Source organism: Carlito syrichta, unplaced genomic scaffold (assembly GCF_000164805.1).
Source record: "Carlito syrichta isolate Samal-C Ts95f unplaced genomic scaffold, Tarsius_syrichta-2.0.1 Scaffold313176, whole genome shotgun sequence".
NCBI classification, from domain to species: domain Eukaryota; kingdom Metazoa; phylum Chordata; class Mammalia; order Primates; family Tarsiidae; genus Carlito; species Carlito syrichta.
This window is the reverse complement of record NW_007257272.1, coordinates 130,177-157,831: the sequence shown is the minus strand read 5'-3', so window position 1 is coordinate 157,831 and position 27,655 is coordinate 130,177. Positions and strand designations below refer to the sequence as shown.

Below are 27,655 nucleotides of genomic sequence, written 5' to 3'. Positions count from 1 at the left end.
GGCAGAGGTCGAGATGATGCTGGGGACGAGCCTCAGCCCATCGGGTCTTTGCTGAGCTGGACAAGTGCAGGCCTTCTGCCGGGCAGGTGCCCCATACAGACCCCGCCAGCGCCCAGACACCTCTCCACGGAGCCTTGAGTTTCTCAGCTGAAACACGGGGTGGCAGCCCTGCCTCACAGGTGACATCAACACGATGTGCCTGGTGAACAGGCCTGGGCAATGCAGTCACCACAGGGAAATGTCTAGGGCAAATAGCCCCCTGACTGCCCAGCGTCCTTGCAGAAAGTCCTGCACAGGGCCAGACACCATCCGGGGGATGGGTGATGTCTGTCTGCGATCCGTCTGGAAGGGGTGAGAGGTGAGCAGACCATTTGGCCCCTAGGACTCAGTTTCCCCATCTGTGAAGCAGGAGGAATGGGCTGGCCAACTTGCCAACTCCAGCTGTTTCTGTCATCAAATGTGTAACTTGAACTCACCTCCAGGGCTCCCGCCAGGTCCAGCTCTATCTACTCCGGCCCAAGGCTCTGCAGGAAACAGGGTTGCTGAGGGCTGGAAGTGGCAGCATGGAACTGTGGTGGCTCCATGGCCCAGGGCCTGTGCGGGGCCCCTCTGCATACCTGCCACATGTGAGGTAACCACGGTCCCACCTGAGGCCACATCGTTGGCAGCTTGCTACAGTTCCCAGAGGACACTGGCTGCCAGGGTCAGTGATGTACCCAGGTCTGTGGAACCTTGGCCCACAGTGAGGGATACCTGTGGGGAACTTCATAGCTAGGGAGCAGCAGAGCTGCAGGAAGGGGTGACTCAGGATGCGGGTGGGGCCCTGTAATCCGTGAGCCTCCACTTGTCCCAGCAAAGCAGGCACCTCAGCCAGAGTGGGCGGCCCCCACCCAGCTGCCCATCACCTGCCTATGGCCTCTGGGGACCGGGCCCAGCCACTACACTGGGCTCTTCACAGTCGGTCTTGCAGTTTGTGCCTAGCCACTCCAAACACCAGTCAACCACCCCAGGCTCAGTGTCCTTGTCCCATCCTCCAGGGCAGAGGCAGGGCAGGGGATGAGGGGCAGTGTGCTGTCAGGGCAAGAAAGTGCTCCCTCCAGCCCCCTTCGAAGGCCCGACCCCACCCAGGGCCTTCTCCTGGAGTGAGGCAGGCTGTTGAGTCCATGGACAGGGTTGAGGGTGTCCAGTTCCCCAACCATGAGCAAGCTGACTCGTGGTGGAGAGGCAGGGCCCATGGGAGGCGGCCAGCCATGCCTTCCACGGCCACCACTCTCTGCCCTCAAAATGTCACAACTGTCATAGCCTCACTTCTCTTGCACAAGATGCGGGGGCCGGGGTGGGGTTGGGCAGACCTCTTGGATGCTCAGATCTGGCTAGGCTGAGGTACAGAGCCTGCCACCCCAGCGTGTGGGAAATATAAATAGGGATAATGAAGAAAACTGAAAATACTCAAAATGCCATCCCCCAGATAAACACAGGGTGGCGTTTGATAAGTTCCCTTTTCCTTTTTTCCCTCACACATTCACTTTTCACCATGAGCCACGGTTTACATAGTTTTGTTGTTGTGTGGGATTCTGCTGGGTGGGCATTATAAATGTCAAAAACCTCCAATCTGACAGCTGTGCAAGATAGCTAGATATTTTGGTTGGCATGCCTGGTTACTCGCCAGGGTGGCTTTTTCATATGTTTACTAGCCAGTTGCTTTTCTTCTTTTGTGAATTACCTGTTCGCAGCCCATGACCTTGAAATATCCTAGAACAAGCCGGGCTTGGTGGCTCAGCCTGTAATCCTGTGCCTTTGGGAGGCTGAGGTGAGTGGATTGCCTCAGCCCATGGGTTCGAGACCCGCCTGGGCAGCAAGACCTCATCTCTACAATAAATAAAAAAATCAGCCGGGTGTGGTAGCACATGCCTGTAATTCTGGCTACTCGGAAGGCTGAGGCAGAAGGATCGCCGGAGCCCAGCAGGCGAGGCTGCGGTGGCCGGAAGCGGCCACTGCACTCCAGTCTGAGTGACCAAGTGAGACTCCAACTCAAAAAAAAAAAAAAGAAATATCCTAGAACAGAAGATTTGCCATCTTGTTATAAATTTCTAAGATCCCTTTAGAGATGAAGATTGCCATTCCCCTTTTGCACTCGAGAATATTAAGTATTTCCTCTAGCGAGATATTAAATATTTCCTCTATGTGATTTGTTATGCACAAAATTTGTCACTTTTAGAGTCTGTCTTCTTGGCATTTTCTTCCGTTTTTATGCAGAGGTTTCCTTACTATGAGACATATATTCTTCCATTGTCTTTATTGTTTTATTTCATGGAACTAAATTTCTTACACATCTGTTGTCATTCTTTTTTAAGTCCACAGCAAAAGCCCCAGGCTTCACAGTTCCATCAGGGAACAGATGGTTTTCTTTGTAGCAGACAGAGAAGATGCCATCCCCTTATCTAAAATGCCTGTATGGCCGGTTGCAGTGGCTGTAATCCCAGAACTTTGGGAGGCTGAGGTGGGAGGACTGTTTGAGCCCAGGAGTTTGAGAACAGCCTGGGCAACATAGCAAGACCTGCTACAAAAGAAGGAAGGGAGGGAGGGAGGGAGAGAGAAGAAAAGAAAATGTCTGTAAATGCAATTTGATTTTCCTTCCACTTAAGAGGTATTTAGTAGAGTATTTTAAAATTTCTAATTAATATGTGTAGGGAGGAGTGTCTTACTGTATCGCAGTTGGTTATTGTGGCCCTTAAGTCCTGTTATCCGACTTCCCCAACTGTAAAATAAATGAACAGCGTGAACATGTCTGTCTCTTAGACACTTGAAGAAACATGCTTTGCAGGTTGGACGTTCAGAGAGCACATGGGCTGGCTTTTCTTCCATCCTCCCTGCTCCTTTCATTCTTCACTGATCTGCCCTTTCTTATCCCATGGAACTGCCTGGAGTCCCTGTATCCTAGAATGGTGCTCCGAGCCCCTCTGGGCTGGAGCCTCTGCCCAGTTCTCTGTGGTGTTTACACAAGGCAGGAATGACTCCATCTTGACGCTCTGGCTTCCAGCTTTAGAAGGTGGATACCTATTTTGTAATCGTCCCTTGAGTCTTCAGCTCTGGGAACAGAGATCTGGCCTGTGTCCTCGCCTTCCCAAGCTGCTCCCACTGGTATTGCCCGTCACTTCCCGCTGCCTCCTGTGCCACTCTGAGACAGGTGTGTTCCAAGACAGCACAAGGCGGGCTTTATCCCCGGACCCTGCACAGTTGAGGGCAGGCTCCATGTGAAGTTCCAGGTGGGTTGGCGGGGACTGGATCTCCCCAGCAGCCTCGCCTTAGGGGTTCACAGCTTTGCAAAACCTTTACCTCTAACAGGAAGCTGATCCCACTGTCAGCCTAGTGGCCCCTCCCTCCACTGTCCTGCCTGAAGTACCATTTCCTTCTGAATGTTTGCTCTTGTCCTTCTTTGCCATGTGGACCCCGTGCCTCGCATGTGATTTTCCTTCTGCTGCCACGTGTGTGTCTTGGCCCTGCTATCAAGAGGAATGTCCTTCCTGGAGGAGGCTCCCGTTAGCTGTGTTCATTTGGTGCCAGGGGAGAGGAAGGCGACTGGTCCCTGAGGGGCTCTCTGAAAGGAGAGGGGGAGGGATGGGGGGAACGTTGACAGGTGCTACTTCCTGCAGCTGGGCTGGGGTTGCACCAGCACTTCCCTAGCAGGCAGGGCTGAGGTTGAGGGCGGTGCTGATGCAAGGTTCTACTGGGTTGGCAGGGCCTTGGGTTTTCAAGTGGCCTCAGCTAGAAATTTGCTCCTTAAATCTTGCAGGGGACCCACCTTAGACCCGGAAAACCCCTAAGGAGGCCCAGAGGCAGGGAGCAGGTAGAGTCTGTGGGTGACCATCTGGGCTTTCCCACCTGCAGGCCAGGTATAGGGCTGGGCTCAGGGCCCCTGGGAGGAGCCTGTGCCCTTCCTCCCTGCCTGCCCTGCCTGTTCCTGCCTGCTCAACCCAAGGAGCTGGGGGCGATGGTGGCCACTGCGCTGCCGAGAGGAGAGCCCATGTGTTGGTCTACATCAATGCGTTGTCCAAACCCTTCTCCCCCACCTCAGTCACACAGAGGAAACTGACCCAGAGAGACTTGGCAAGGAGGTAGAGGAATGGATCTCTCAGACCTCGGTGGTGCTGGTTTCAGTCAAGGCCCTGGGCCTCTGAGGTCCCACCTGGCTGCTGGGATGGGAAGAGGCTTGCCCCTGCTCTGCTCGCCCACTCAGAGTAGAGGGCTGGTCACCACAGCTGGGGCCCAGTCGCCCCACTCTGAGCTCTGCCTCATCTCCCAGAGCTGGGCCTTTGTTCATCTGCCCTCCAAGCTCAAAGAACTGCCGTTTGTCTGGGCTCAGCCACCACCCAGAGGCGCCCTCCCCAGAGCCACACTCCTCTCCATGTGGAGCAGGCAAGCCCCAGGTTGTCTGTGGGGCCCGGGTCAGCTGAGGGGGTCAGTGACACGACCAGACAGCCAGTTGCAGAACACTGGGGAGCCTGGATGGACAACGAACTGGCCACAGTCTGAGCCCCAAGCCCCAGGGATGAGAGACATGGAGGCTTTCAGAGATGGTTTGAGCCCTGTGTGAAATAGAAATCTGGCTTTCCTCCAGAAAGCCAGATCAGAGTGCGATTCCACATCTCCAGGGCAGGGGGAGGGGAGGCAGAGGGTAGAGCGCCCTGCCAGTTCCTGACCAAGTGCCATCAGCTAAGTAGGCGCTGCTGGCCTCCAGCTTGCCAGACTCTGCCCTGCCATGGACATTATGCCTCTGGAAACCTCAGGACCGGTCACAGAGCAGCCTCCGTGGCTGTCCACACCTGGTTTGTTTGGTTTTTTTGTTTGAGTCAGAGCCTCACTGTGTTGGCCAAACTGGAGTGCAGTGGCACCGTCACAACTCACCGCAGCCTCCAGCCCCTGAGCTCTAGCCATATTCCTTCATCAGCCTCCCGAGTAGCTGGGACTACAGGCATGTACTACCATGCCTGACTTTTTTTTTTTTTGATAGAGATGAGATCTTGCTATGTTGCCCAGACTGGGCTCAAGCAGTCCTCCCACCTCAGCCTCCCAAAGTGCTGGGATCACAGGCTTGAGCCACCACTCCCAGCCTAAGCCTAGGTTTCTAAGACCCAGGTGGGTGCGGGTCTAGAAACAAACAGCACGTCCCCCAGCGGCAGGATAGCTTGGGCAAGACAGGTGACCCTGCCCGGTCCTTTCTGGCCCCACCTGGAGAAGTAACTGGACATTCTCCCACACAGCCCGTCCCCGCGGGTGTCAGGGTTGGTTTCTTTTCTAGTCCTGCTTCTGCCGCCAAGAGGTGGAGCAGGCGAGTCTCACGAGGGCTTGGGCGAGAGGGAAGAGTGCTCACACCACATATGTGTATGTTTGTATGTGTGTGCATGTGTGTGTGTGGGTGTGGTGTGTGCATGTGTGGTGTATGCATGTGTGTGAGAGCATATACATGCATGCATGTACGTGTGTCCTTGTACGTGTGGTGTGTGTAGTGTCTGCATTGGGAAGTGGAGTGTGGGTGTGGTATGTGTACTTCTGTGTGTGTGTGTGTGTGGGTGGAGTGTGCATGCGTTTGTGTGTGGATGTCCGTGTTGCTCTTTGCAGGGCGCCTGACCTCAACAGATGTAAGTCCACACTGCCTAGCAGGTCTCCCTCCCTCCCTCTGGCTGGCAGCTAAGCCCCAGCCCACGGACTCGGATGACTGACTGTGTTGTCCTGATCAATTCTAACACCTCCCTCTGGCAGGGACAGGTCCCCAGCTGTATCACAGGACAGCTGGGAGGGACACCGTGGATGGTCAACCACAGAGTCTGGGGCCAAGGTTTGTCATCAAGTCCCCTTTCTCCATAGGACATGCTGGGCTGGAGCCCCCCGATGCTCACCCTGGTGGGTCTGCTCTCCCTCCAGTCAGGTGAGTTCTGCAGTGGCATCTCCATGGATAACTTTCTGTCAGAGAGGACAGGGCCCCTCTTGTGTCCCTGGACAGAAGTTTCTGGGCAGCTGGGGAAAGATCACGCTGCAGCAGGTCCCAGACTCAAGCCTGGATCTCCCCATGTGTAGGGAGGTGGCAACTCTACATGTCTGGTGGGAGGTGCTGACTCAAAGACCCTCCTTCTGGGGCCCTCGCCCTCTTCCTGGGCCTCCTCTGACCCCTCTTCCACTCACCCTTCGGGGGCTGGCCCAGGGCGGGCAGAGCGCCTCTCACCAGGGTCTCCTCCCCCAGTCCTTTCCCAGGAATGTCCCAAGTACAAGGCCAGCACCTGCCGGGACTGCGTAGAGTCGGGACCCGGCTGCGCCTGGTGCCAGATGCTGGTAAGAGCCTCCTGGGACCTTTCCCCCTCCCATCTCCTGGCCCCACCTGATGAAGTAGAGGAGCCCCTGAGAACCAACTCCATCAGCCCAGGGGCCACAGGGCCACAGGAATATTTGAGAGACAGATGCCCCCGACCAGCCCATGGCCCGGGCAGGAGCCTAGGGGCCTGATGCAGCTTGGGCAGCGGAGACTGTGGGCTCTGACCCAAAACCCGGGAGAGAAGCTTCGGGAAGGAGGGTGGCAGCATGGCCAGTGGTGCTCTGAGCAGTGAGTGCCCCAGACAGAGGGCAGCCCAGCTCCCAGGATGGAAAAATGCAGGGAAACTCCCAACTGGGCCTCTCTGTCTTTAGTTAAGCTATGGTTTTTTCTGTGACTCCCTCTGATGAGAAAGGGAAGGCCCAAGACAGAGGGTTCAGGATGATGGCCAGGCCCTAAGGCGATACTTCCTGGGGCTAACATCCTCTCCTGTGAGGAGTCCCATCCTATACCTCCTCCCAGGGGAGTCTCCAGATGCCAACTACACCTCCCTCACCCCCAGGGTTCCCAAGACGCTGACCACACCTCTTCCCAGGGAGTCCCCACACCTAACCACACCTCCCTGGGGGTCCCACACCTGACCACACCTCCTCCCAGGGGGTCCCCAAACATTGACCACACCTCCTCCCAGGGGAACCCCACACCTGACCAAACCTCCCTGGGGGTCCTAAGGGTCTGACCAGGCAATCTGTCTGGAAACACACATGGGAACACATGTTACTACTTTTTCGAACCCATTGAGAGCAGGTTGTAGACATGAAGCCCTTTGTCCCTTAGTGTCTCAAGGGTCTTCTTTAAGAACAAGGTTTTCACTTATACAACCACACGAATGCATGTTGATGAATCCAGTTATGTTTATATTGGATGAGTACATTTATCATAATCAGGAAATTTAACAATGGTATCTTATTGCAATCAAATCTACACACCTTATGCAAATTATGTCAATTGTTCCAATAGCATCTTCATTAGCATTTTTCCTGGTAGATCTTACAATCCGGGTCACACTTGCATTCCAATGTCAGGTCTCCCTCGCCTCCTTGAATCTGGAACATTCCTTGGCTTTCTCTGTCTTTCACCCAGGCATTTCTGAGAATACACGATAGCACTTCTGTGGAGTACCCCAGGGATGGTCTTGTCTGAGTCTCCTCTGACCTGGCTCAGGTGCCCCAGTGGGAGCTACACTGTGAAGGAGTCCTTGGTGCCCCCCCCCCACAGTAGGCACATGCTCCTCTGGCCCAGCCTGCAGAGATGGGCACGGCCCGCTGGTTGAGAGGGTATCTGCCTGGTTTGCCATGATGCCTCCCTTCCCAGAAGTCACTCTCCAGCCAGAAAACACTTTCCCACCAAACTAACCCTGAGAGCTCAGCATCCCTCTGTGCCTCCTGCCTGGATCAGGTATCACTGCCAGGGGCAAAATGCACATTCTGGCGCCTAATGCCTTCCCATGGCTTCTAAGGAAGGAAGAATTTTTATTTCTCCCCAATCTCTCTCTCTCCTTCTTGCTCCCTCCCTCCCTCTCTCCCTCTTTCCCTCTCAATCTCTCTCAATTTCTCGCTTTGCCTTTCCCTCTCTTCCCCAGTCGGTCTCTCCCTCCCTTATCTCAGTCTCTCTCTCTTGCTCTCTCTCCCTCCCTCCCTCTCTGTCTTCTCTCCCCCTCTCAATCTGTCTCACATTCTCCCCCTCTCTCTTGCTCTCTCTCCTTCCCTCCCCTACCTCCCCTCCCTCAATCTCTCCCTGTCTGTCCTCTCTCCCCTCTCTTTCTGCAATCTTTCTCTGTTTCTCCCTCTCCCACCCCTCAGTATGACCCATAGATTTTTATTTTGTTCAGTAGCTCATAGCCTATGACTATTATTTTTTTTCATCTCAATGCTCAACTCGACCCTGATGGGCACATGGGGAGCCATCAGTCCATATGTCCCCATCATTTTTCATTTTCTGAGCACTTCCTTACTTTCTGGAATCACAAGATACTGCAGGCCCACCCTGTCCTCCCTTCCGGGCCCTGCACTCAGCCATTTTCCTGAGCTTCCTGGCTCCTCTCCATAAGTGGGCTCCCAGCTTCCTCCTTTTCTCAGACCCACAACACACAGGGGGTTCAGGATCTTCAGCCCACACCACCGCCACAAGCAACCTTCCATGGAGAAGCCTCGGTCCTCTCTGTTCTGCTCTCTTACTTGACGGGCATGGCCAAAGCCTGGGTTTAGACATTCTTGGTAGGCTGGTTTTTCCCCTTCCTAGAGGTTATTCCATTCATTTGAAATAAACACTGTTAGCCGGGCTCGGTGGCTCACCCTGTAATACCGCGCCTTTGGGAGGCTGAGGTGAGTGGATTACCTGAGCCCGCGGGTTCAAGACCCGCCTGGGCAACTTGGTGAGACCTCATCTCTACAATAAATCAAAAATTAGCCGGGTGTGGTAGCACGTGCCTGTAGTTCCAGCTCCTTGGAAGGCTGAGGCGGAAGGATCGCCGGAGCCCAGCAGGTCGAGGCTGTGGTGGCCGGGAGTGGCCACTGCACTCCAGTCTGGGCGACAGAGTGAGACTCCAACTCAAACCCAACCCCCAAAAAAAACACTGTTCATTTGCTTCTGTGTGGATTTCACTTTAGGCTTTCTCTTCTCTCCATTCTTGCTGAGAATGTCTTGTGTACTTAAATCATTCCCGTGTTCCCAAAGTCAAAGCCCTACAAAGAGGTGCACTCAAGAAGTGTGGCCCTGCCCCCACCCCTCACCTCCTCTACACCCTCACCTTCCCCCACTCATGGGAACCAGTCAGGCATTCTAGGTTGTTCTTCCAGAGCTTTCCCCAGTGAAAGTGAGCAGATACAAACATGCTGTCTCTAGCACCTTCTCTTGTTAGCATGGCTTCTGTGTGTGGCAGGCGCTGGCCAGTGTCAGGACCTGCCAAATATGGCTCATGTCAGAATTCAGAGGGCCTCTAGGGGGACAAAGTGGTCAAGAGGAAAGTGCCCTGGACCCAAGACCCTCACACTCCCCTCTGGACTGCAAGGGGCGTGGCCCAGACCCTGGCCTGTGTTCCAGGGTTCCCAAGGTGCTCCAGGCCTGCCATGCTGGCTGAGAAGGGACACACGCTTTCCCCTTGGACAGAGAGCTCCCTGGGGTAAAGGTTCTGCAGATGAAGGTCATGACTCCCCTGCGCCAGTGGCCAGGTGATGCGGAGGCTCTGGCTCTGAGCCAAGGAGGCCATCCCTCTTGTCTGGGCTGTCAGTGTCTGGGCTGCAGACCAGGCCCAGGGCTCTACTTGTGGTCTGAAAGCCTCCAGGGGCTGTCTGGGGGCCAAGGGTCTTCCTGGCAGTCCATGCAACTCCTTCTCACTCCCACTGGGACTTCTGTCCCATATGCTGAGTACAGATGGGAAGGAGACAAGGAGGCCCCCAGACCCCAACTGACAGCTAGCTCCCCGTCCCCAGAACTTCACTGGGCCAGGAGACCCCAACTCCGTTCGCTGCGATACCCGGCAACAGCTGCTCATGCGGGGCTGTGCAGTCAATGACATCATGGACCCCAGGAGTCTTGCCAAGACCCAGGAGGACCAAGAGGGAGGTCACAAGCAGTTGTCCCCACAAAGAGTGACACTTTATCTGCGACCAGGTAGGCATGGCCTTGACCAGGGCAATCAAGCACCCCATGTGAAGATTGTTCTGGGCTCTGGTGAGGAGCTGGACCCTGCTCTGGGGTGTCAGGGCAGACCCAAGGGGATGTGTGTCTGGGCTGAATGGCAAGGTGGGCCAGGAAGGTCCAAGGACTGCTGAGAACCTCACGACCAGTCTGAGTTCCACCACAGCCCCTCCAGGCAGATTTCCCTCAACACCCCTGTCTGTGGACAGGTGTCTGGGCTCTCTTTCAGCCCTATGTTTTGTGTCTTTTTTTAAAAGTGAGAACAAGCAGATGAGTACAGGTGAGTGCAGGTGGGAGCAGCTGAGTGCAGGTGGGAACAGGTGCCAGCAGGGGGGTGCAGATGGGAGCAAGAGAATGCAGGTGGGAGCAAATGGGAGCAGGTAAGTGCAGGTGTGAGCAGGTGAGTACAGGTGGGAGCAGATGGGACTGGGTGAGAACAGGTGAGTGCAGGTAGGAGCAGGTGGGAGCAGGTGAATACAGGTGAGTGTAGGTGGAAGCAGGTGGGAGCACATGTGCAGCGGGAGCAGGTGGTGCAGGCAGGAGCAGGGTTGTGCAGATGGGAGCAGGTGAGTGCAGGTGGGAGCAGAAGGGAGCAAGTGGGCACATGGGTGAATGTGTGTATGTGAGTGCATTGTGTGTGCATGTGGTATATTTGTGTGTATGTGAAATTGCATGTACTGTATATGCTGTGCATGTATGGTGTGTGTGTACATATATATGTCAATGGTGTGTCTGGTGTTTGGTGTGTGCATGTGTGATGCGTGGATGCATATTTGTATATGTATATGGTGTCTGTTGTGTTATGTGCATGCATGTGTGAGTGTGAGTGAGTATATGTATGCTATGTGTGATTGTGTGTGCATGAGGTGTATTTGTGTGTATGTGTGTGAGTGCATATGTTGGTATGTGTGCAACTATGTGTGTGTGCATAAGGTGTATTTGTGTGTATGAGAGAGAGAGAGAGTGTGTGTGTCTGTGTGTGTGAGAGAGAGAGAGAGAGAGAGAGTATGCACATACAATTTCTCCTAAGGTGTGACAGCAGGCAGACCAGGGGCAGGGCAGAGTCTATACTTGACCGGTCACCCAATAAGGACTGAAAGCAGGAGAGTAGGGACAGAAAGGATGGCTCCAGTCACCTTCCCTTGCTTATTTACTCGCGTGACACGTTTGTGGAGAACCAACATGTGCCAGGCCCCAGGGAGCTGAGAACAGAGTGACTCCATAACTTCAGGTGTGAGACCAGACACAGTGGTTCACACCTACAATCCTAGCATTTTGGGAGGCTGAAGTGGAAGGATTGCTTGAGCTCAGGTGTTTGAAGCTGCAGGGAGCTGTGATCATGCCACTGTACTCCAGCCTGGGCAACAGACTGGGACCCCAACTAAAAAAAAGAAAGAAAGAAAGAAACTGCAGGTATGATGATGAAGAATAAAAGCTGAGGAGTGTCAAGAAAGGGCTTCCTTAGGACAGCCCAAGAGGCCTTTCCTGGACAGGTTTGCATGGTGTCAGCTCCTTATAGCTACTGACAAAGAATTCTCGGGGACCACAGACATGGAGACCCGGTTAGGAGGGAGTCCAGATAAACCACGAGCTTTCTTAGTACATGTATGTCCCGAACATCACAAGGTGCCTTAATAGCTAGAAGAAAACTACCAGACACTGGGGCTTAAACGACAAACACTGATTTCTCACAGTTTTGGAGGCTGAAGCCTGAGGTCAGGGCATCAGCCAGGTTGGGTTCTGGAGAGGGCCCTTTCTGGACTGCAGACAGCCATCACTTTCTCATGTGTCCTCACATGGCAAAAAGAGCAAGGGAGCTTTCTGGGGTCCCTTTCATGAGGGCACTAATCCCATTCATGGGGCCACACCCTCATGACCTCATCCAAACCCAATCACTTCCTAAAGGCCCCACCTCCTAATACCATCACCTTGGGGGTAAGGATTTGAGCACATGAATTTGGGGGGGCATACAAACATTCAGTGGACATTCTTATACAGTCACATCACTTAGCAATGGGGGCACATTCTGTGACATGAGTCCCTAAATGTCAGATGTATATATAAATATATATCAACATAGAAAAGTACAGCAAAAATGCGGCATTGTGATCTTACGGGGCCACCATGGGTACACGGTCCCTCGCTGATCAGAATGGCATCATGTGGCAAGTGACTGTATTTGGGAGGGTGTGTCCTTTCTCTGAAACCCAAGTTTCCCTGGGCACCCTGTGTTGGATCCTCAGCCCTCCCACCAGGTGCGGTGAGGGGACGTTTGGAGGGCTCGGGTGCAAGGTGCCACTCTCTCTTCCGGCAGGTCAGGTGGCCGCATTCAATGTGACCTTCCAGCGGGCCAAGGACTACCCCATAGACCTGTACTACCTGACAGCTCCCTCCTACTCCCCACCCGATGGCCCCATGAACATAGAGAAGCTGGGTGGAGACCTGCTCCGGGCCCTCAGTGAGATCACCGCATCCAGCCGCATCGGTGAGGCTGCAGAGCTGCTGGCCGCCAGCCCCGTCCTCCCCCAGACCCAGCAACCCCTGCTGCCCGCACACCTCCATGCACACAGGTCCCCCAAATTCACAACCCCATTATCCAAAGCATCCCCTGCAGTCAGGCCCCGTCCCTGCCAGAGGCCATGTCCAGTCACTGGCTCCCCGAGACTTGTGGACACTGTCCAGCCCTTCACTTCCTCCTCTTCTTCCTTGTCCTTCTTCTTTTAATATTTTTGGTCTGTTTAAAAGACAAGAGTCTCACCATGCTAATTATTAAGCATTAGGGACCACAAAGGTGTAGGCTACACTGTAATCACAGCATTCAAGAATAATCAAAGCAGCTCTGCTGGGCACAGGGTCTCAGTGCTCAGCAAGCACTCACTCATTACCAAGTGCAGGTCTCAGGTACACACGTGTGTAAGAGACAAGGGACATCTCAGCCTCACCTGGCACTGCCACCCAGAATAGCACTCTGCTGCCTTCTCCACATGCAGGGATGTACACTGCACACACAAACACATGAACATAGAACGCACATGCGTGTAGGTACACATGCTCACATGCAAACACATGTGGATGTGCACATACACATGTGTAAGACCACACATACACACAGACATGCTCACACACTCATGTTAGCATGTACATGAATGCATACACGCATGCTCGTGAGCATATGGAAACATGCATGCATACATGTAAATGATCGCACACCCTCACGTCCACACACAGTCATGCCTCCATGTATAAGACCATGCATACACATACACACTCTAACATGCATATCTGATCACACTCTTGCGCTCACACCTATACATGATCACACATTCCCAGATTCTCATGCACACGACCACACACATGTACACACGCATGCTTGCATAACACACAACTGACACACACACATGCACCATCTTTCTCCTTGCTATGGGATAGGGAAGCTGAGGCTTCACCCCATGCCCCTCCCTGAAGTCCCATGTTCAGAGGTCAGTCTGTGCCCCCGCCCCCACCCCCTGCTCTCACCCTCAGGCTTCGGGTTCATCGTGAATGAGACCTTCAGGCATGTGCTAAAGCCTACCCGCAACTTCAACCAGTTCCAGGCTGAGGTCAGGAAGCAGCTCATCTCCTGGAACCTGGACGCCCCTGAGAGCTCGCTGGACGCCATGATGCAGATCGCCACCTGCCCGGTAAGGCTGCTTCCCCACTTGGGTCTCAGATTTTCCCATAAGAGAGGCTCCATCAGGAGGCTCCATCGGGGGCCCCACCCTGGTCCCCACCCGGCCTGGGCCTGGGGAGGGCAGTCCCTGCCACCCTCATCACCACCCAACCATCCAGAAAGGAGATCGAGAGAGGGAGGAAGGAGGGGGGAGGGAAGCAGGCACCAGAGCCCCAAAGATCATCCACAGATTTTTATCGTCAGCTGTAAATTAAATTCACAACCCCATTATTCAAAGCAAATGAACACAGAAACAGAAAATCGCATACCACATGTTCTCACTCATCAGTGGGAGCTAAACACTGAGCACACACGAGCACAAGGGGGGGTACAACAGACCCTGGGGACTCCTGAAGTTGGGGGGAAGGGTTGAAAGACCACCCACTGGATACGACGCTCACCATCTGGGTGATGAGCTCGACAGAAACCCAGATCTCACCCTCATACAATGTGCCATGTAGCAAACCTGCACAGGAATCCCAAATCTAAAATAAAAGTTTAAAAATTCACGACTCTGGACAAATCTTTGAAGCCAAAATTTTATGCAAGTGGCCACGTGTAAAGCAAGGCCCTTTGGCAGCCTGGTCTCCACGCTTCCCGAAGTGGTGCCGTTTCTTCTCCCCAGGCCAGAGGGCAGTGCTGTCCCGAGCATCAAGCCCGAACTTGCTACAGCACCGTCGTGTCCAGGGGACCGTGTCTCAGGTCACACACAGGCCTCACCTCACAACCTGCTTCATCTTTCCAACTTCTCTGTGGGCCACCGCAGATGCACACTGTCCACGTGTGTGTGAGGTCACAGGTTAGGACACATGTGCTCCCCACATACACACCTTCAAGGGGCCATCCCTGGTGGGCACAACACCCCACTGTGGTTCCCCCAGTCCTTTCTTTTGTCCTGCACTGTTTTTACATTGTGGTCACAACATTTCTCTTTTTTTTGAGAGACAAGGTCTTACCCTGTTGCCCAGGCTAGAGTGCAGTGGCGAGATCATAGCTTACTGTAGCCTCAAACGCCTGGTCTCAAACAATCCTCCCACCTCAGCCTCCCAAAGTTCTGGGACTACAGGCACGTACCATCATACCTAGGCTGTAGGCAACATTTCTGCGAGTATTTTTTTCTCTTGGGGATTATTTCTCTAGGATGCACCCCCAGGTCTGAAATTCAGGGAATGCAGGGGCTGCAGGGGCACCTCTCTCCATAACTCTAGACATGCATCTCAGTTCTCCTCCTCACATACCCAGATAGTGTTTGGGAGGTCATCCTCTCCTGGATGTTGGCATCTGGCTGGACACAAGAGAGACTGACCTTGGGTTGGGTCCTGTCTCCACAGTCTCCCATGATTGCAGGAAGGGGCAACAGTACTAGCCTCAGGGCCCAGATGAGGAAACCACGGCAGGTAACCCCCAACATCTTCTTCTTCCCAGAAGGAAATCGGCTGGCACAATGTCACACGGCTGCTGGTGTTCACCACCAACAATGGCTTAAACTTTTCAGGCGACAGGAAGCTGGGCCTGATCCCCAATGATGGCCACTGCCACCTGGAAGACAACATGTACAAACGCAGCAATGAATTTGTGAGTGCTCCCCACTCCCTCTGTCTGCCCTCTTGCCACTGCCCCCCATCTCCACTGTGTGCTCTGAGATACTGCCTGGCAGGACAGTTTATGGAAGGGATGAGAGAGCAGGTCACAAGAGCCTCCCTCCAAACTGAATAGCAAATCCACAAGGAAACTTCCAGAAGTCCCAAGCAGTCTTGAGCCTCTCGAGAGGGCCTCAGGCCAGAGGAGGCAGTGGGTGGTTGAGGCCACCAGGCTGAGCCTGGTCTCACCCTCATGGGACACGCCAGGGCCCTGCTGATGGTCCCCCAACTTGATACCCCTATGCCCAAAGATGGCAGGTGGCAGGGGCCCACAGGCACTGTCACTCTCCCCAGGCTGCAGTCAGAGCTTCCTTGCCTTCCCCAAGACTCCCCTTGGACCTGGGGTCCCATCCTGGGCACCCGCCTCCTCCCCGAGCTGCCCCAGTGCCACACGGGCTGTTCCCTGGTCCCTCCCCTGCCACCAGCACCTGGAGGGACAGAGGAGCCAGAGAGCCAGGACGAAACTCAGGCCAGGACGAGCTTCCCTCCCACTGAGGTGTGTTGATGCATGGAGAGTCAGGAACACTCTGGCTGGATGTATAGCCTCAGGTCTGAAGCTACCACCTCTCATGGTGGTTGTCCTTGCTGGTTGTGACAGGATGCTCTCGCAGCCTGAAGCCGTAAACTCTGAGGGCTGCAAAGGACTCTAGAGATGACACAACTCAGCATCCTCTACCTGGAGTCCCAGGTCTGGGCAGGGAGGAGTGCCTCATGCTCCCAGCCTCTGCCAAAAATGGGCATCCTTCAGAGTGAGAGCAGGGGCCGCTTTGGAGGACATCTGGGATTCTGCCCCCAGTAGACACCTGAGGTGCTTCCCAGCACCCCATGGCATGGACGCCATAAAATGCCACTCACACTTGGGTAAATTCTGGAAAGCCAGGAGGGTCACCTGCGACTCAGTTTCCTTGTCCATGCATCAATCAAGAAGCATGTCATAACTTTCCATGTTTCCTAACTTTGCCCAACCTGATGGGTGCCCCATCGTCCCATACTTCCTTCCTTTGTGAGCCCCGAGAAGGTGCCCCCAGCACCCGAGGCAGGCCGTGTTGAGCTGTCCTGACACGCGCTGAGCCCTGCGCAGTTGCTTCCACGGGTGGCAGGGGAACCCAGGGGGCCAGTCCCAGTCTCAGGCAGCGGACTGGCATCTCTCTCTCCAGGACTACCCGTCAGTGGGCCAGCTGGCACAGAAACTAGCGGAAAACAACATCCAGCCCATCTTCATGGTGCCGGAAAGGATGATGAAGACCTACGAGGTGAGTGGGGGAGGGTCCTGAGCAGCAGGGTGAGACCCACCTCTTCAACTGGATGGTGCTCACCCCAGCACTGCCCCTACATGCTGGGCGTGTAGGCAGCTGGCTGGCGGGGGCCATGGCTTCCCACGGGTGTGGAGCCTGGGGCTTCTGTCAGGCAACACAACATCTACGTGTGGGTACAGGAAGGAACTCCTCCCTGTCCTTGAATCTCAGTCACATTAACCACACATGTCTTGGTGTCAGAGGTGAGCTTTCTGCTTTTGCTGGAACATGGCAAGTGTCTTGGGTCTGTAGGTCCAAGTCTCTGTTTTATGGACATGTCCTTGTTTTATGTCCTGTACATTTGCACAGTAACATTTTGTGAAGTATAAGACATGTGTGGGGCAGTTCACAGTCTCTAGAGCGGAGCTTGGGGAGTTTCACAAGGGGCCCCCTCGAAGGCTGCCTCCTGGGAAACATGGCTGGTCACACCGAGAACACTCTTCCTTCCATCTGTTGGTTGGAATGACTTTCAATAAACACCTCAACTAGCAGAAGCCAAAACAAAAACAAAATCTCTGGGACTCAGCATTGGCATTGAACAACCCATCCACCCACCTGGAGCAGAACGCACTTCCCCCCTCATCGTCTGTACCTTGTGCCTTGAGTCTGGAAAGTGTAGCTAGAACCAGGCCTGACCTCCCCAAAGCCCAGTGGCCAGGGAGTTCACTGCCCTTCTACCAGTGTGAAAATCGAGGTCTCTAGATGAAAGCAGAGACTGACCCTTGTTGCCAAGGTGCCCTCAGCCCACAAAGCAGAGGGCATCACCAGAGGGTGTCCCTGGTGTCTTGGCTGCCCACACCTCATCTCTGAAGACAGCAGCAACTGGATCCAAAGAAGTCACAGAGCATGGGTGGAGGAGAAAACGTTCTGGTGGTCAAGGTGGCATCCTGCGGCCTCTTACCCCCTCTGCCTGTAGGCATTGTCTTGTCCTGCTGGTGCCAGGTGTGTGGCCTGGCATGAGAAGGCAGTGCATGCTGTGCTGCACAATGTCTCCAGGGTCCAGGATGGTGCATTCAAGACACTCAGGCGTGGTTGGGTTGCCAAGACCACAGTCAGGTCAGTGATTTGCTGAAGGATGCACAGAGTTCAGAAAACCACTAAACCACAGTCCTGGTTTATTACAGTAAAGGATACAGATTACAGTTAGCCAAGGTAAAGATGCACGGGTGGAGTGCAGGAAAACCAGCAGCGAGCTTCCGGGCATCCCTCCCTGGAGGTGTGGACAGTGCCTAGTCCTCCTAAAACATGTTCAACAGTAAGCTGGGAGTACTGACCCCAGGGAGGCTTGATGATCAGGGTTTTCATTGGGGGTTGGACACAGAGGCTGACCTCAGTCTCCAAAGATTGAGTTGACACTGCCCAGGTCCCTACCCTAAATCACATTGTTGGACCATCTAAACTGGCCAGACCCCACCCTAAATCACACTGTTGAACCATCTCTTGTGGCCCTGGCCCCACCCTAACTGACACTGTTAGATCATCTGGCCCGGCCCAGGCCCCAGGTAAACAAAGATGTCCCATCAGCCAGGACATCCCAAGGGCTAGAGCTCACCCCCTAGGAGCCCAGCCAGGGCACTGTGGACCATGCAGGGTGTGGCCTGCCCGGTCCTGCTGGGGTAATCTTGTCCTGTGCAACCAGGACTTGCCAGAAGGGAATGCCAGAAATGCTGCCATCCCACAGCAGCCTGCACAGTGCGTGGTCCCAGGGCCAGAACGAGGTACCACGTAGGGAGGGCCTGAGAGGAGAGCTATGGTCTCACCATGAGTCATACGGTCCAGTGACCAGTTCTCCAGCATTTCCCAACAGGGCCTGGCGGAACAGATGGGTGTGAGTGGTAGAGGTCAGAGGAGGCGGCCGGGCTACGACAGTCCTCACATGCTCTGTGGAGGGACTGAATCCACTTTGCAGAGTCATGGGAGGGTTTGACCCTCTGTTTTATGTTCCTGGAGGATGAAGTGATTGGAACATAGCATGACCCTTGAACTAAGCTGAGGGAGCGTGGGGTGTGGGAGGTGGGCTAGGGCCTGTCTGCATCACAGGTGCCCCGATCTGCCCACCCCAGGGACCATTGGACCGGCTGGCACTGGCCAGAGTCAATGTCACAGGGCTAACACCATCGTTAGAATCAAGTCATGTAAACTAATTAAAGTTCTCAGAACTCATCACTTTCTGGTGATTTCACCATGTTTTATGATGATCCAGACTCTTGGGGTTGTTTCCACCTACTGTCCTGCATGGTGGAGAGCCTGGCGAGTGGGGGCATCCATATCACCCCCCTGGAATAAGCCAGGGCAGGAACATTTACCCCACAGGGCAAAGCAGTGCCTCCAACAGGCTGAGAATGAGCACTCTCTCCCACACGTGGAGCTCCCTGGTGCACTGAGCTTAGCTGGGCGTGAGGTCCACCTACCCCACGTCCTAGCTATGCCTGGTCTTCTCACCCAACAGAAGCTCACCGAGATCATCCCCAAGTCAGCCATTGGGAAGCTGTCGGAGGACTCCAGCAATGTAGTCCAGTTCATCAAGAATGCCTACAACGTGAGTCTCCCTCCCCAGCTGGGCAAACCTGCAGGGGCTAGGGTGGCCGGAAATCTGCCCCCACTGCAGCTCTGCAGAGGGTGGTCCAGGGAGGAGGCCCTGCCTCGATGGGCTGCTACAGCCTCCTGGACACACGACCAGGCCCTTCCACAGGCAATCTGTGTCCTCTCGTGGATGGTGTGGTGTGTGTCACCCCAGACTCCCCGTCACTCCCTGAACACAAGCTCCAGACCCTCCTCCCTCTGGGTGCTTCTTTGCTGGTCTCTATGAAGTGAGGTGGACGGTTAGGGACAAATAATGCACCCGGGTGGGGGAAGCGGCCCTGGACAACCCATGGTGGCTCTGGGTCCTATGAAGGTGCCCTGGGGGTTGGGTGTCCCTGGTGTCTCAACTGCCCATATCCCATCCCGTGCAAGTGCCGGAGAGGTCCTCATCCACCGAATTCCTCCTTGGTGCGTGGCCTGTCCAGCTGCCCTAGGACTGCTCCCTCTAGGCCCAACACTCCTGGTGGGCATGGGGTGGGCACCAGGCCCCGCTCAGGGCCCCAGAAGTCCCAGCCACTCTGGAAACCTACCCCAAGTAAGAGAGAGTCTGGAAATTCTGGCCTGAGACCCTTCCGAGCAAATTGTCCTGGTGGCTTGACAGGGTACAGCATGTCAGGGGCTCTAGCAAACGCTGCTGTCACTGAATTAAGCTGGAGCCCCACAGAGGATATTCCACCTGCTTCTGGTAGCCCCCACGAACACAGTTCCCAAAGCAAGCCCCACGCTCCAGTCCCTGCCTTCATGATTTCTGTCTTCACGCAGATGACGCCACCAGCATAGGTTCGACCACCAATATCAAGCTCTGTCAGTCTCTGCCACTTTTTCCTTGTCTGTGTCTCTCTGTCCTTTGTTTTTCTGTATCTGCATCAGTCTCTGTTTCTGTCTCTTCTCTTCCTTCTGTGTATCTTTTGTCTCTCTGTATCTTGTCTCTGTATCGCTGTTTCTCTGCCTCAGTCTGTTTTTTCTGTTTCTGTCTCTATCTCTGTTCCCCTCTGTGTGTCTATCTCAATCTCTCTCTCCACCTCAGTCTCTATCTCCCTCCTCATTTAACAGTGTATCTAGCGCCTGACCTAAGCTAGGCCCCCTGGGGGTTCTGGGGCCAGGGGAGAGTTCAAGAACCTGTTTCCATGGGCTCACATCCTGCCCTGGTCTTGCAGTGGGCATACCTTGGGGACAGGACTGTGGTACTAGCAGTCCTGCCAGTCCTGGTATCTTCAGCATATCCTGCTGTGCCCTTAGTGGATGCATGTATCATTAGTGGTGCTGGTGACCTGAGGGGATGAAATGGAGACGGGCCCAGCCATGTGCCAAGGAGGAACAGGACAGTGCAACAACTTAACCCTAAGTGGCTGCTCTCTGTCCACAGAAATTCTCCTCCAGGGTCCTCCTGGACCACAGCCCCCTCCCCGATAACCTGAGAGTCACCTACGACTCCTTCTGCAGCAACGGAGCATCCAGCAAGAACCAGCCCCGAGGAGACTGTGACAGTGTCCAGATCGATGTAACGGTGAGCTTGGCCACGAGGCTGAGGGACCGAGGATGTCCACCCTGGCATGCTGGGAGGATCTCAGAAACAGTTGGAAGGACTGACGGTCTCTGTCCCAGCATGCTGGGTGTCAGGGACAGGTGGAAGGACCAAGGGTCTCCACCCTAGCATGCTGGGAAGGTCTCAGAGACAGCTGGAAGGACCGAGGGTCTCCGTCCCAGCCTGCCAGAAGGGCCCACACAGGCACACGGAGGTTCCAATGGAGGCCATGGGGGAGGCAGTGAGCGTCTACTGGCTGATCCAATTTTTTTTCAAGCATTCTCTGCTGAAGCCAGACACTTTCTTTTGAAGTTTGTCATAAGTGTTCAAGAGAGGGCATGGAAAGGTGCTTAGCACTTCCTTGGCCCACAGAGTCATAATTATCAATATAACAGAACCCCAAATCAGTGTGGGGACAGTGTGGACTGAAGGACTGAGGGATGACAGCATGTCCTGGAGGCAGGCAGGGGATGCACAGAGGGCTGGGTTGGTTTTTCCTGATTTTTGTGTTTCGTTTTGTTTTTTTAACAAAAGCATTAAGGCATGGGACACACAGATGATCAGAAATAGGCACTGAATTACTTCCCTAATATTTTAAGTTTAAATTTATAATCTAATCATTTTTTTTTTTTTTGCTGGCTGTGAACCAATATATAGGAAAATACATGTTCTCATTGCATTTTTAATGATATTGAAATTCCTCTGAATATGTTACTTACTATTAATAAGCATTGCAGGTGAATTTTTACCAAAATATTTCCCCTCATACTGGGTGATCTGAATGAAATGTACTCAATTTTATTATAATTCACTGACGGCATGTACAAGTTGTTACTGATATTTCTGCTCTTTGTATTTTAGCTGTAGCTTGCCTTGAACAAGCCGCCACTCCCTCCCTGCTGGGAGCACCTGTGTCCTCCCTTCTTCCCTGAAGCAGGGTGTCCACACGATTGCACCCTACTGCAGGGTGTGTGTGTACTTGTGCATGCGTGACAGGGCTGTCTGCACACGTGCCTTCTGCTGCGCTTGCCCCCATGGTGTCAGCCTTCTCTGCCACCATCCGAGGTCCCAGGGTCAGGGAAGAACACCGTGTCCACGACCCTGGACTTCCTGTGGGATTCCGGCATCTTGGCAGACTGGACTTATGTACAAGTCATGTGGAAAAATTACCCCCAAAACTCACTTTAAACCCCTTTTACTGCACCATCTGAAGACTCTGGGAGTTGGCCAGGGCCTCGCCAGCTCACTCCAGCCTCACAGATCCTGAGCCTCTGCTCCGGGTCAGCTCTTCCTCCCCACAGTGACACGCTTCCCCCAGGCCCCTGCAGAGGCCAGTGGGTGAGGGGTTGGGAGCAGATTGTGACCCTGGCACCCAAGGGTCCCAGCAGATCTCTACCGCTCCCTCCAGATCAACTTCCAGGTGGAGGTCACAGCCACAGAGTGCATCCAGGAGCAATTTTTTGTCATCCGGCCACTGGGCTTCAAGGACACAGTGACCGTGCGGGTCCTTCCCCAGTGTGAGTGCCAGTGCCAGGACCACAGCCAGGACCGCAGCCTCTGCCACGGCAAGGGCTTCCTGGAGTGTGGCGTCTGCAGGTGAGGCGGGTGCAGGAGACCCATGGCACCCTTCCCCATCTCCTAGGAGCAGGTGTCCCAGGGGACCCTCCTGCAGGAGGTGGTGGAAGAAAACTGGGGTTTGGACCCCAAGCCCCTCCGTCACCCCCTCTCCTGGGCCAGGTCTCTCAGCAGTGCCTCCCTGGACTCCACATCTCTAGTATGGGGGACAACGGCAGAGGGACTAGCGGGCAGGGCACTCCCTCACCAGAGGATAGAGACCCATCAGGAAGCCAGAGACTGCTGGGTGCACAGTGGCCTTGGCAGGGTGCTTTCCCTGCCCAGCCTCGCTTGTCCTCTGTGAGCCTACATCTCTCTCCCTTAGGGGTCCAGAACCCTCAGGCCAGCAGCCCAGGGCACCCCGTGGCCATTGTGCCTCCCAGGACAGGTGACAGCTCCTGGCAGCCTGGGCCCCATAGACTACCCTCGGACATGTGCACGCACACCCCCTGCAGTAGGGTGCAATCATGTGTGGGCACCCTGCCTCAGGAAGAAGGGAGAACGCAGATGCTCCCAGCAGGAAGGTCATGTGGCACAGGTTTGGGGCACTCCAGCAGCAACCCACAGAGGGCTGCACCCACTCAGGGTTTGGGGCACTCCAGCAGCAACCCACAGAAGACTGTACCCACTCAGAAGTGTCCTCCTCCTGCACCGTCCCCTCCTGTTTCCCCTAAGGTCCTTCCCAGGGCCTCAGCCTCCTCAGGTGGCAGAGGGTGGGGTATTTGTCCAGGGTCTGCAGAGCACTCAGGATCAATGGCCTCCTTTAATCTGTGCTGTTCCCAAACACAATGGCAGCAACAGTGAAGCCTCTAACCCAACGTCAGGCGCCCGCCCACCCCACCACATGCAGCCCCCATCGCGACCCCCAGAAGGACAACCAAGCAGATCCATGTACTCCCAAATGGCCAAGATAGCTCCACCAACTGCTCCCTGTGTGCGAGATGGGGAAACTGAGACCCAGAGTCAGCAGGAGGGGGAGAGTGGACACTGAGAGGGAGGCAGGAGAGGGGCTCATGTCTCACAGGGCACTGGCCTCACCCCTCCAGGCCCGACCCAGGTCACAGAATACCAACTGGGTCGTGCCCCTCCTGGCTACCCACCCTCTCATCACTGCCCTGCCTGGCTGCCCACCCTCTCATCACCGCCTGCCTGGCCAGAGCTGCTGAGTCGACCCCAAGGCCCTCCCCACCCTGCGCCTCCCACCTTCTCTCCTCTCCCGACGTCTATGCCTGTCCAACCTTGGTTGCAATGCCACCTCCCTCCTCCTCCCTGAAGCTTGGGACAGGGTGGCCTCTGCAGTCTCTGTGGTCATTCCTATGCCTCAGTGACCACACTGCCCACTGTCCTGGTGCACGGCCCTAGGATGGCCTCCCCATGAGACTAAGGACGAGTCCATCACGGTTCCTGCTATGGTCACATATGCTCTGGCCCTTGGTCTCCACCTCTGGGATGCAGGACAGCCTGTGGCAGGGGTCACCTCTGGGGGACCTGGGAATGTGCCCAATACATGGCGCCTGCTGTCTTTGTATGACTAGACCCCTCGTCCCCACATAATCCTACCCAGGTGCGACTCTGGCCACATCGGGAAGAGCTGTGAGTGCCAGACGCAGGGCCGAAGCAGCCAGGAGCTGGAAGGAAGCTGCCGGAAGGACAAGAGCTCCCTCCTCTGCTCGGGGCTGGGCAACTGCATCTGTGGGCAGTGTGTGTGTCATGCCAGTGACATCCCAGGCAAGCAGATCTACGGGCGGTACTGCGAGTGTGACAATGTCAACTGTGAGCGCACTGAAGGCCTTGTCTGCGGTGGCCCGGGTGAGCATGTGTCCCTCCACAGCAGGGTTGAGGGTGCAAGCGGGCAGCTGCCATCCTTTCTTGGGCATGCACTTGACCCTGACTGTGTGCTAGAAGACAATAAGAGAAACAGAGAGAAGGGATGGCAGGGATAGACAGATGACATGACTCTTGCATGGCTGCTTGGCAGCCGCAGGACCTTGAACAACCTCCAACCTGCCCTGCCTCCGTGTTTGTCCGTGAGTGTGAGGCATCTTCACAGGGAGGGTCCCAAGGGATGACAGCCTCAGCCTGATCAGGGTTCCACTCACAGGTCGGCATGGAGAAACACAGACTGGGTAAGAAGTAGCCATGTGGCTTCCAGGCAGGAGGGCCTGGCTGTGTCCACTGCCCTTTGTTCAGACATGCTCATCTCCCAAAATGGAGCCTCAGAGGTCACAGCAGGAGGGCACTGCTGGAAGACAGGCTGCATGAGGTGGAGGGGACAGCATCAGTCTTTGGGCTGAGCAAGAGGTGAGTCCTGGGCCCGCTGTCTTCCAGGGAGGGGGCTCTGCTTCTGTGGCCAGTGCAGCTGCCTCCCAGGCTTTGAGGGCTCAGCCTGCCAGTGCGAGAAAGCCACCGAGGGCTGTCTGAACCAGCAGCGTGTGGAGTGCAGCGGCCGTGGCCAGTGCCACTGCAATGCATGCCAGTGTGATAAGGGCTACCAGCCGCCCCTGTGTCAGGAGTGCCCAGGCTGCTCCTCGCCCTGCAGCCAGTACATGTGAGTATGGGGGCTGCCTGGGGCCACTCCCTGCCAGGCTCACCTGGGAGCTATCAACGAACACCCTTAGCACAGCAGGGAGCCCTCTGTACCCCAAGCTGGGAGCTCTCAGCAGACCTGGCCTCCATGCCCACCTCTCTCATGTGCAGCAGTGGCCCTGCCCAGGGAATCTCAGGCTCATTCTCTTGGGTCCCTGGGATCAAGTTTCAGTCCCCACTCTCACACTACCACTGCCTCCCCAAAGCCCCAGGCACACACCCGAACCCCCCTACAACCTCATATCCCGCTCACGTCCCATCCCCACAGCTTCTGTGCTGAGTGCCTGAGGTTCAACAAGGGCCCCTTCAGGAAGAATTGCAGCTCAGAATGCAGGGGCCTGCGGCTGCAGAACACCCCCATGAGGGGCAGGACCTGCAAGGGGCGGGACTCGAAGGGCTGCTGGATGACCTACACCCTGAGGCAGCGGGATGGGTGGGACCAATACGACATCCACGTGAACAAGAGCCGAGGTGAGGTTGGTGGGCTGGGGGCAGGGCAGGGATATGGTGACAGAGTGGCCACGAGGTCTCCGCAGAGGGATCTCCTGTCCACAGCGAGGAGCAGGCGAGGGGCATGACAGCCTGGGAGAGCACTGCAGGAGGCTGGCGGCTCATCCTCCCACTCCACCCCCCACCTCCCTTTCCTCACCTGCCTCCGCCTTGGGAGCAGATGTTGTGTGCCCTGGCAGTAGTGCCACTCGGCACTAGGGGTCAGATTTGCTGGAGGGCCACACAACCCGGTGCAGGCTCTCTCTCCTTGGTGGTGAGGGAGCCCAGACTTGGGGGTGTAGGCCCAAGGCAGCATCACCAGGAGGCAGAATGACAGTGGGAAGGGTCCCCAGGGTCAGAGATCTCTAGGGGGATGGAAGAGCATCAGTGGGAGGGAGGACCGGAAAAGTATGGGCAGAAGGGGCTGGCACAGGGTCATTACAGGGTCTTGAGTCCTGGGAGGAATTCAGATCTGCTCTGGAATGCATCAGACAGCCATGAGTGGGATTTCAGGAGTGTGGCCAAGGGATGTCAAAAGTCCACCTGTCAGCCAGGTGGACATATACCTGTTGAGCAGCTGCTCAGTCCAGGAACTGACAGTGGGAGGCAGAAAGGGCAGGGTCTAGGGGAGTGGGCAGAGCCTGAGCTTGCACGCGCAGGGAGGAGGATCAGGAGGAGCTCGTCAGGTCAAGGGTCCAGGGGGCTGGCAGATGGGGGTGAGGGGGTAGGGGAAAGGGGTGAGAAAGGTCAGCCCAGAGGGACACTGGGTGGCAAGAACAGAAGATTCCAGGATATTGGGCCTCAAGCTGACACAGGAATGGGTAGGGCTTTGACAGTTCTACACAGCCCCCAGGCCCCGCCTACCCATCCCTTAGAGCCTAGCCTGCAGGAGAACAGGGGTCTGCTTCCCACTAATGGTTCCTGTGCAGCAACATCATGGGGGAGCATGAGTCCTCTTCCCTAAACTGCTGTGTGGTGCTGAGGGTCACTGTATCCTACCCCAAGTATTAATGCTTGGGCCTCAGTGGCTGAGGATCCGGCCCCATGTTGTCCTCTGTGAACAGGGCTTAGGTTTCACGTGGAACCACGGGGCCTGGCCTTGTTTCCAGAGGGTGCCAGGCTGGGATTTCAGGACCCAGAGCAAGAGTGATGAACCGTGAGCTGGGGCCATGGGAACCTCTGTCCACCCTGGAGCCACACACACATGGGTGAGGCAGAGTGGGACTGACACTGTGGTCATGTGCCTCTTCAGAGTGTGAGAAGGGCCACAGCATGGCCACCATCATAGGGAGCACCGTGGTGGGTCTCCAGCTGTTTGGCCTCCTCCTGCTGGCCATCTGGCAGGCCATGATGTACCTCAGGGAACGTAGGCGCTTTGAAAAGGAGAAGCCTGAGTTCCAGCAGAACAACGTGAGTGCCCGCCCTCGGGGTCCCACAAGGAGGGATATACACCTCCCACGCTGGGAGCTCCTGCTGTCGGAGCCCGTGATCCTGTGCTTGGCTGTGCCCCAGCCCCCTCACCGCACCCCATCCTCTGAGTGCACATGGTTGTGGGTGAGGTTGCCACCAAGGCCATGACCCTGCGAGGGCTGCCCTGTTTCTTCTGCTCCTCCCCAGTGATGGCTTCTGGGTGGACTCAGCCTCAGAGAGGACTCTGCTCTGAAGTCCCCATACATTAACAAGCCCATGTTTATGTTTCCCACCAGGATAACCCGGTTTTCAAGAGCACCGCCACCACCACAATCATGACTTGAAGTCTGCTGAAAGTTAGGAGCTATCGGGACTAACCAGACAGGACCCCTCAAGCCACATCTGCCCATCCCACAGCCTAGACATGGCCCACAGCTAATGACAATATCGTCAATTAAGCAGAAGTCCACTGTATTCTTTTCTGCCCTCAAGTGACAGATGTGGCCAGGTGTTCACATGGGCTCATCAAGTGGGATCACCTCCCCCTTCTGATCAGCATAGTCTTCCCAGGGAGACTTGAGAAAGAATTGCTTAAGCCTTGTAAGGTTAGGCACACATTTCCCTGTGTAATGGTTAGGACAGCAGTCTGATTAAAGGTGGTACAAATGATTAAAGATTGTATTTATATGTCAGCTTGTCAGGGTACAGAGGCCAAAGCCGCTAGAATTTGGAACAGAGCCCCAGGAAAGGAGCTACATGGCTTGAGGGAAGTCTGCACCAGGTCCTCTTGGTTCCTCATCA

General features: G+C 55.2%; 1 protein-coding gene across 1 annotated transcript; it reads left to right on the top strand.

Moving 5' to 3' along the window:
* Nucleotides 1-5,868: 5,868 nt before the first annotated feature.
* Nucleotides 5,869-27,198, top strand: LOC103272700 (integrin beta-2-like). Its single transcript, XM_008070186.1, has 15 exons — nucleotides 5,869-5,926; nucleotides 6,239-6,327; nucleotides 9,796-9,976; nucleotides 12,318-12,488; nucleotides 13,526-13,683; nucleotides 15,138-15,287; nucleotides 16,510-16,605; nucleotides 19,097-19,186; nucleotides 20,597-20,737; nucleotides 22,164-22,351; nucleotides 23,934-24,178; nucleotides 24,698-24,917; nucleotides 25,224-25,426; nucleotides 26,697-26,854; nucleotides 27,151-27,198. The coding sequence occupies exons 1-15, from the start codon at nucleotides 5,869-5,871 to the stop codon at nucleotides 27,196-27,198; spliced, it is 2,196 nt and encodes a 731-aa protein (XP_008068377.1).
* The last annotated feature ends 457 nt before the right edge of the window (nucleotides 27,199-27,655 follow it).

What these genes read in the sequence shown, in the direction of transcription:
- LOC103272700 (XM_008070186.1), top strand. Translation starts at nt 5,869, where the DNA reads ATGCTGGGCTGGAGCCCCCCGATGCTCACCCTGGTGGGTCTGCTCTCC. An exon ending in CACCGCATCCAGCCGCATCG is followed by an intron (nt 12,489 to 13,525) that starts GTGAGGCTGCAG and finishes TCTCACCCTCAG; the next exon opens with GCTTCGGGTTCATCGTGAAT. An exon ending in GTGTCCAGATCGATGTAACG is followed by an intron (nt 20,738 to 22,163) that starts GTGAGCTTGGCC and finishes CGCTCCCTCCAG; the next exon opens with ATCAACTTCCAGGTGGAGGT.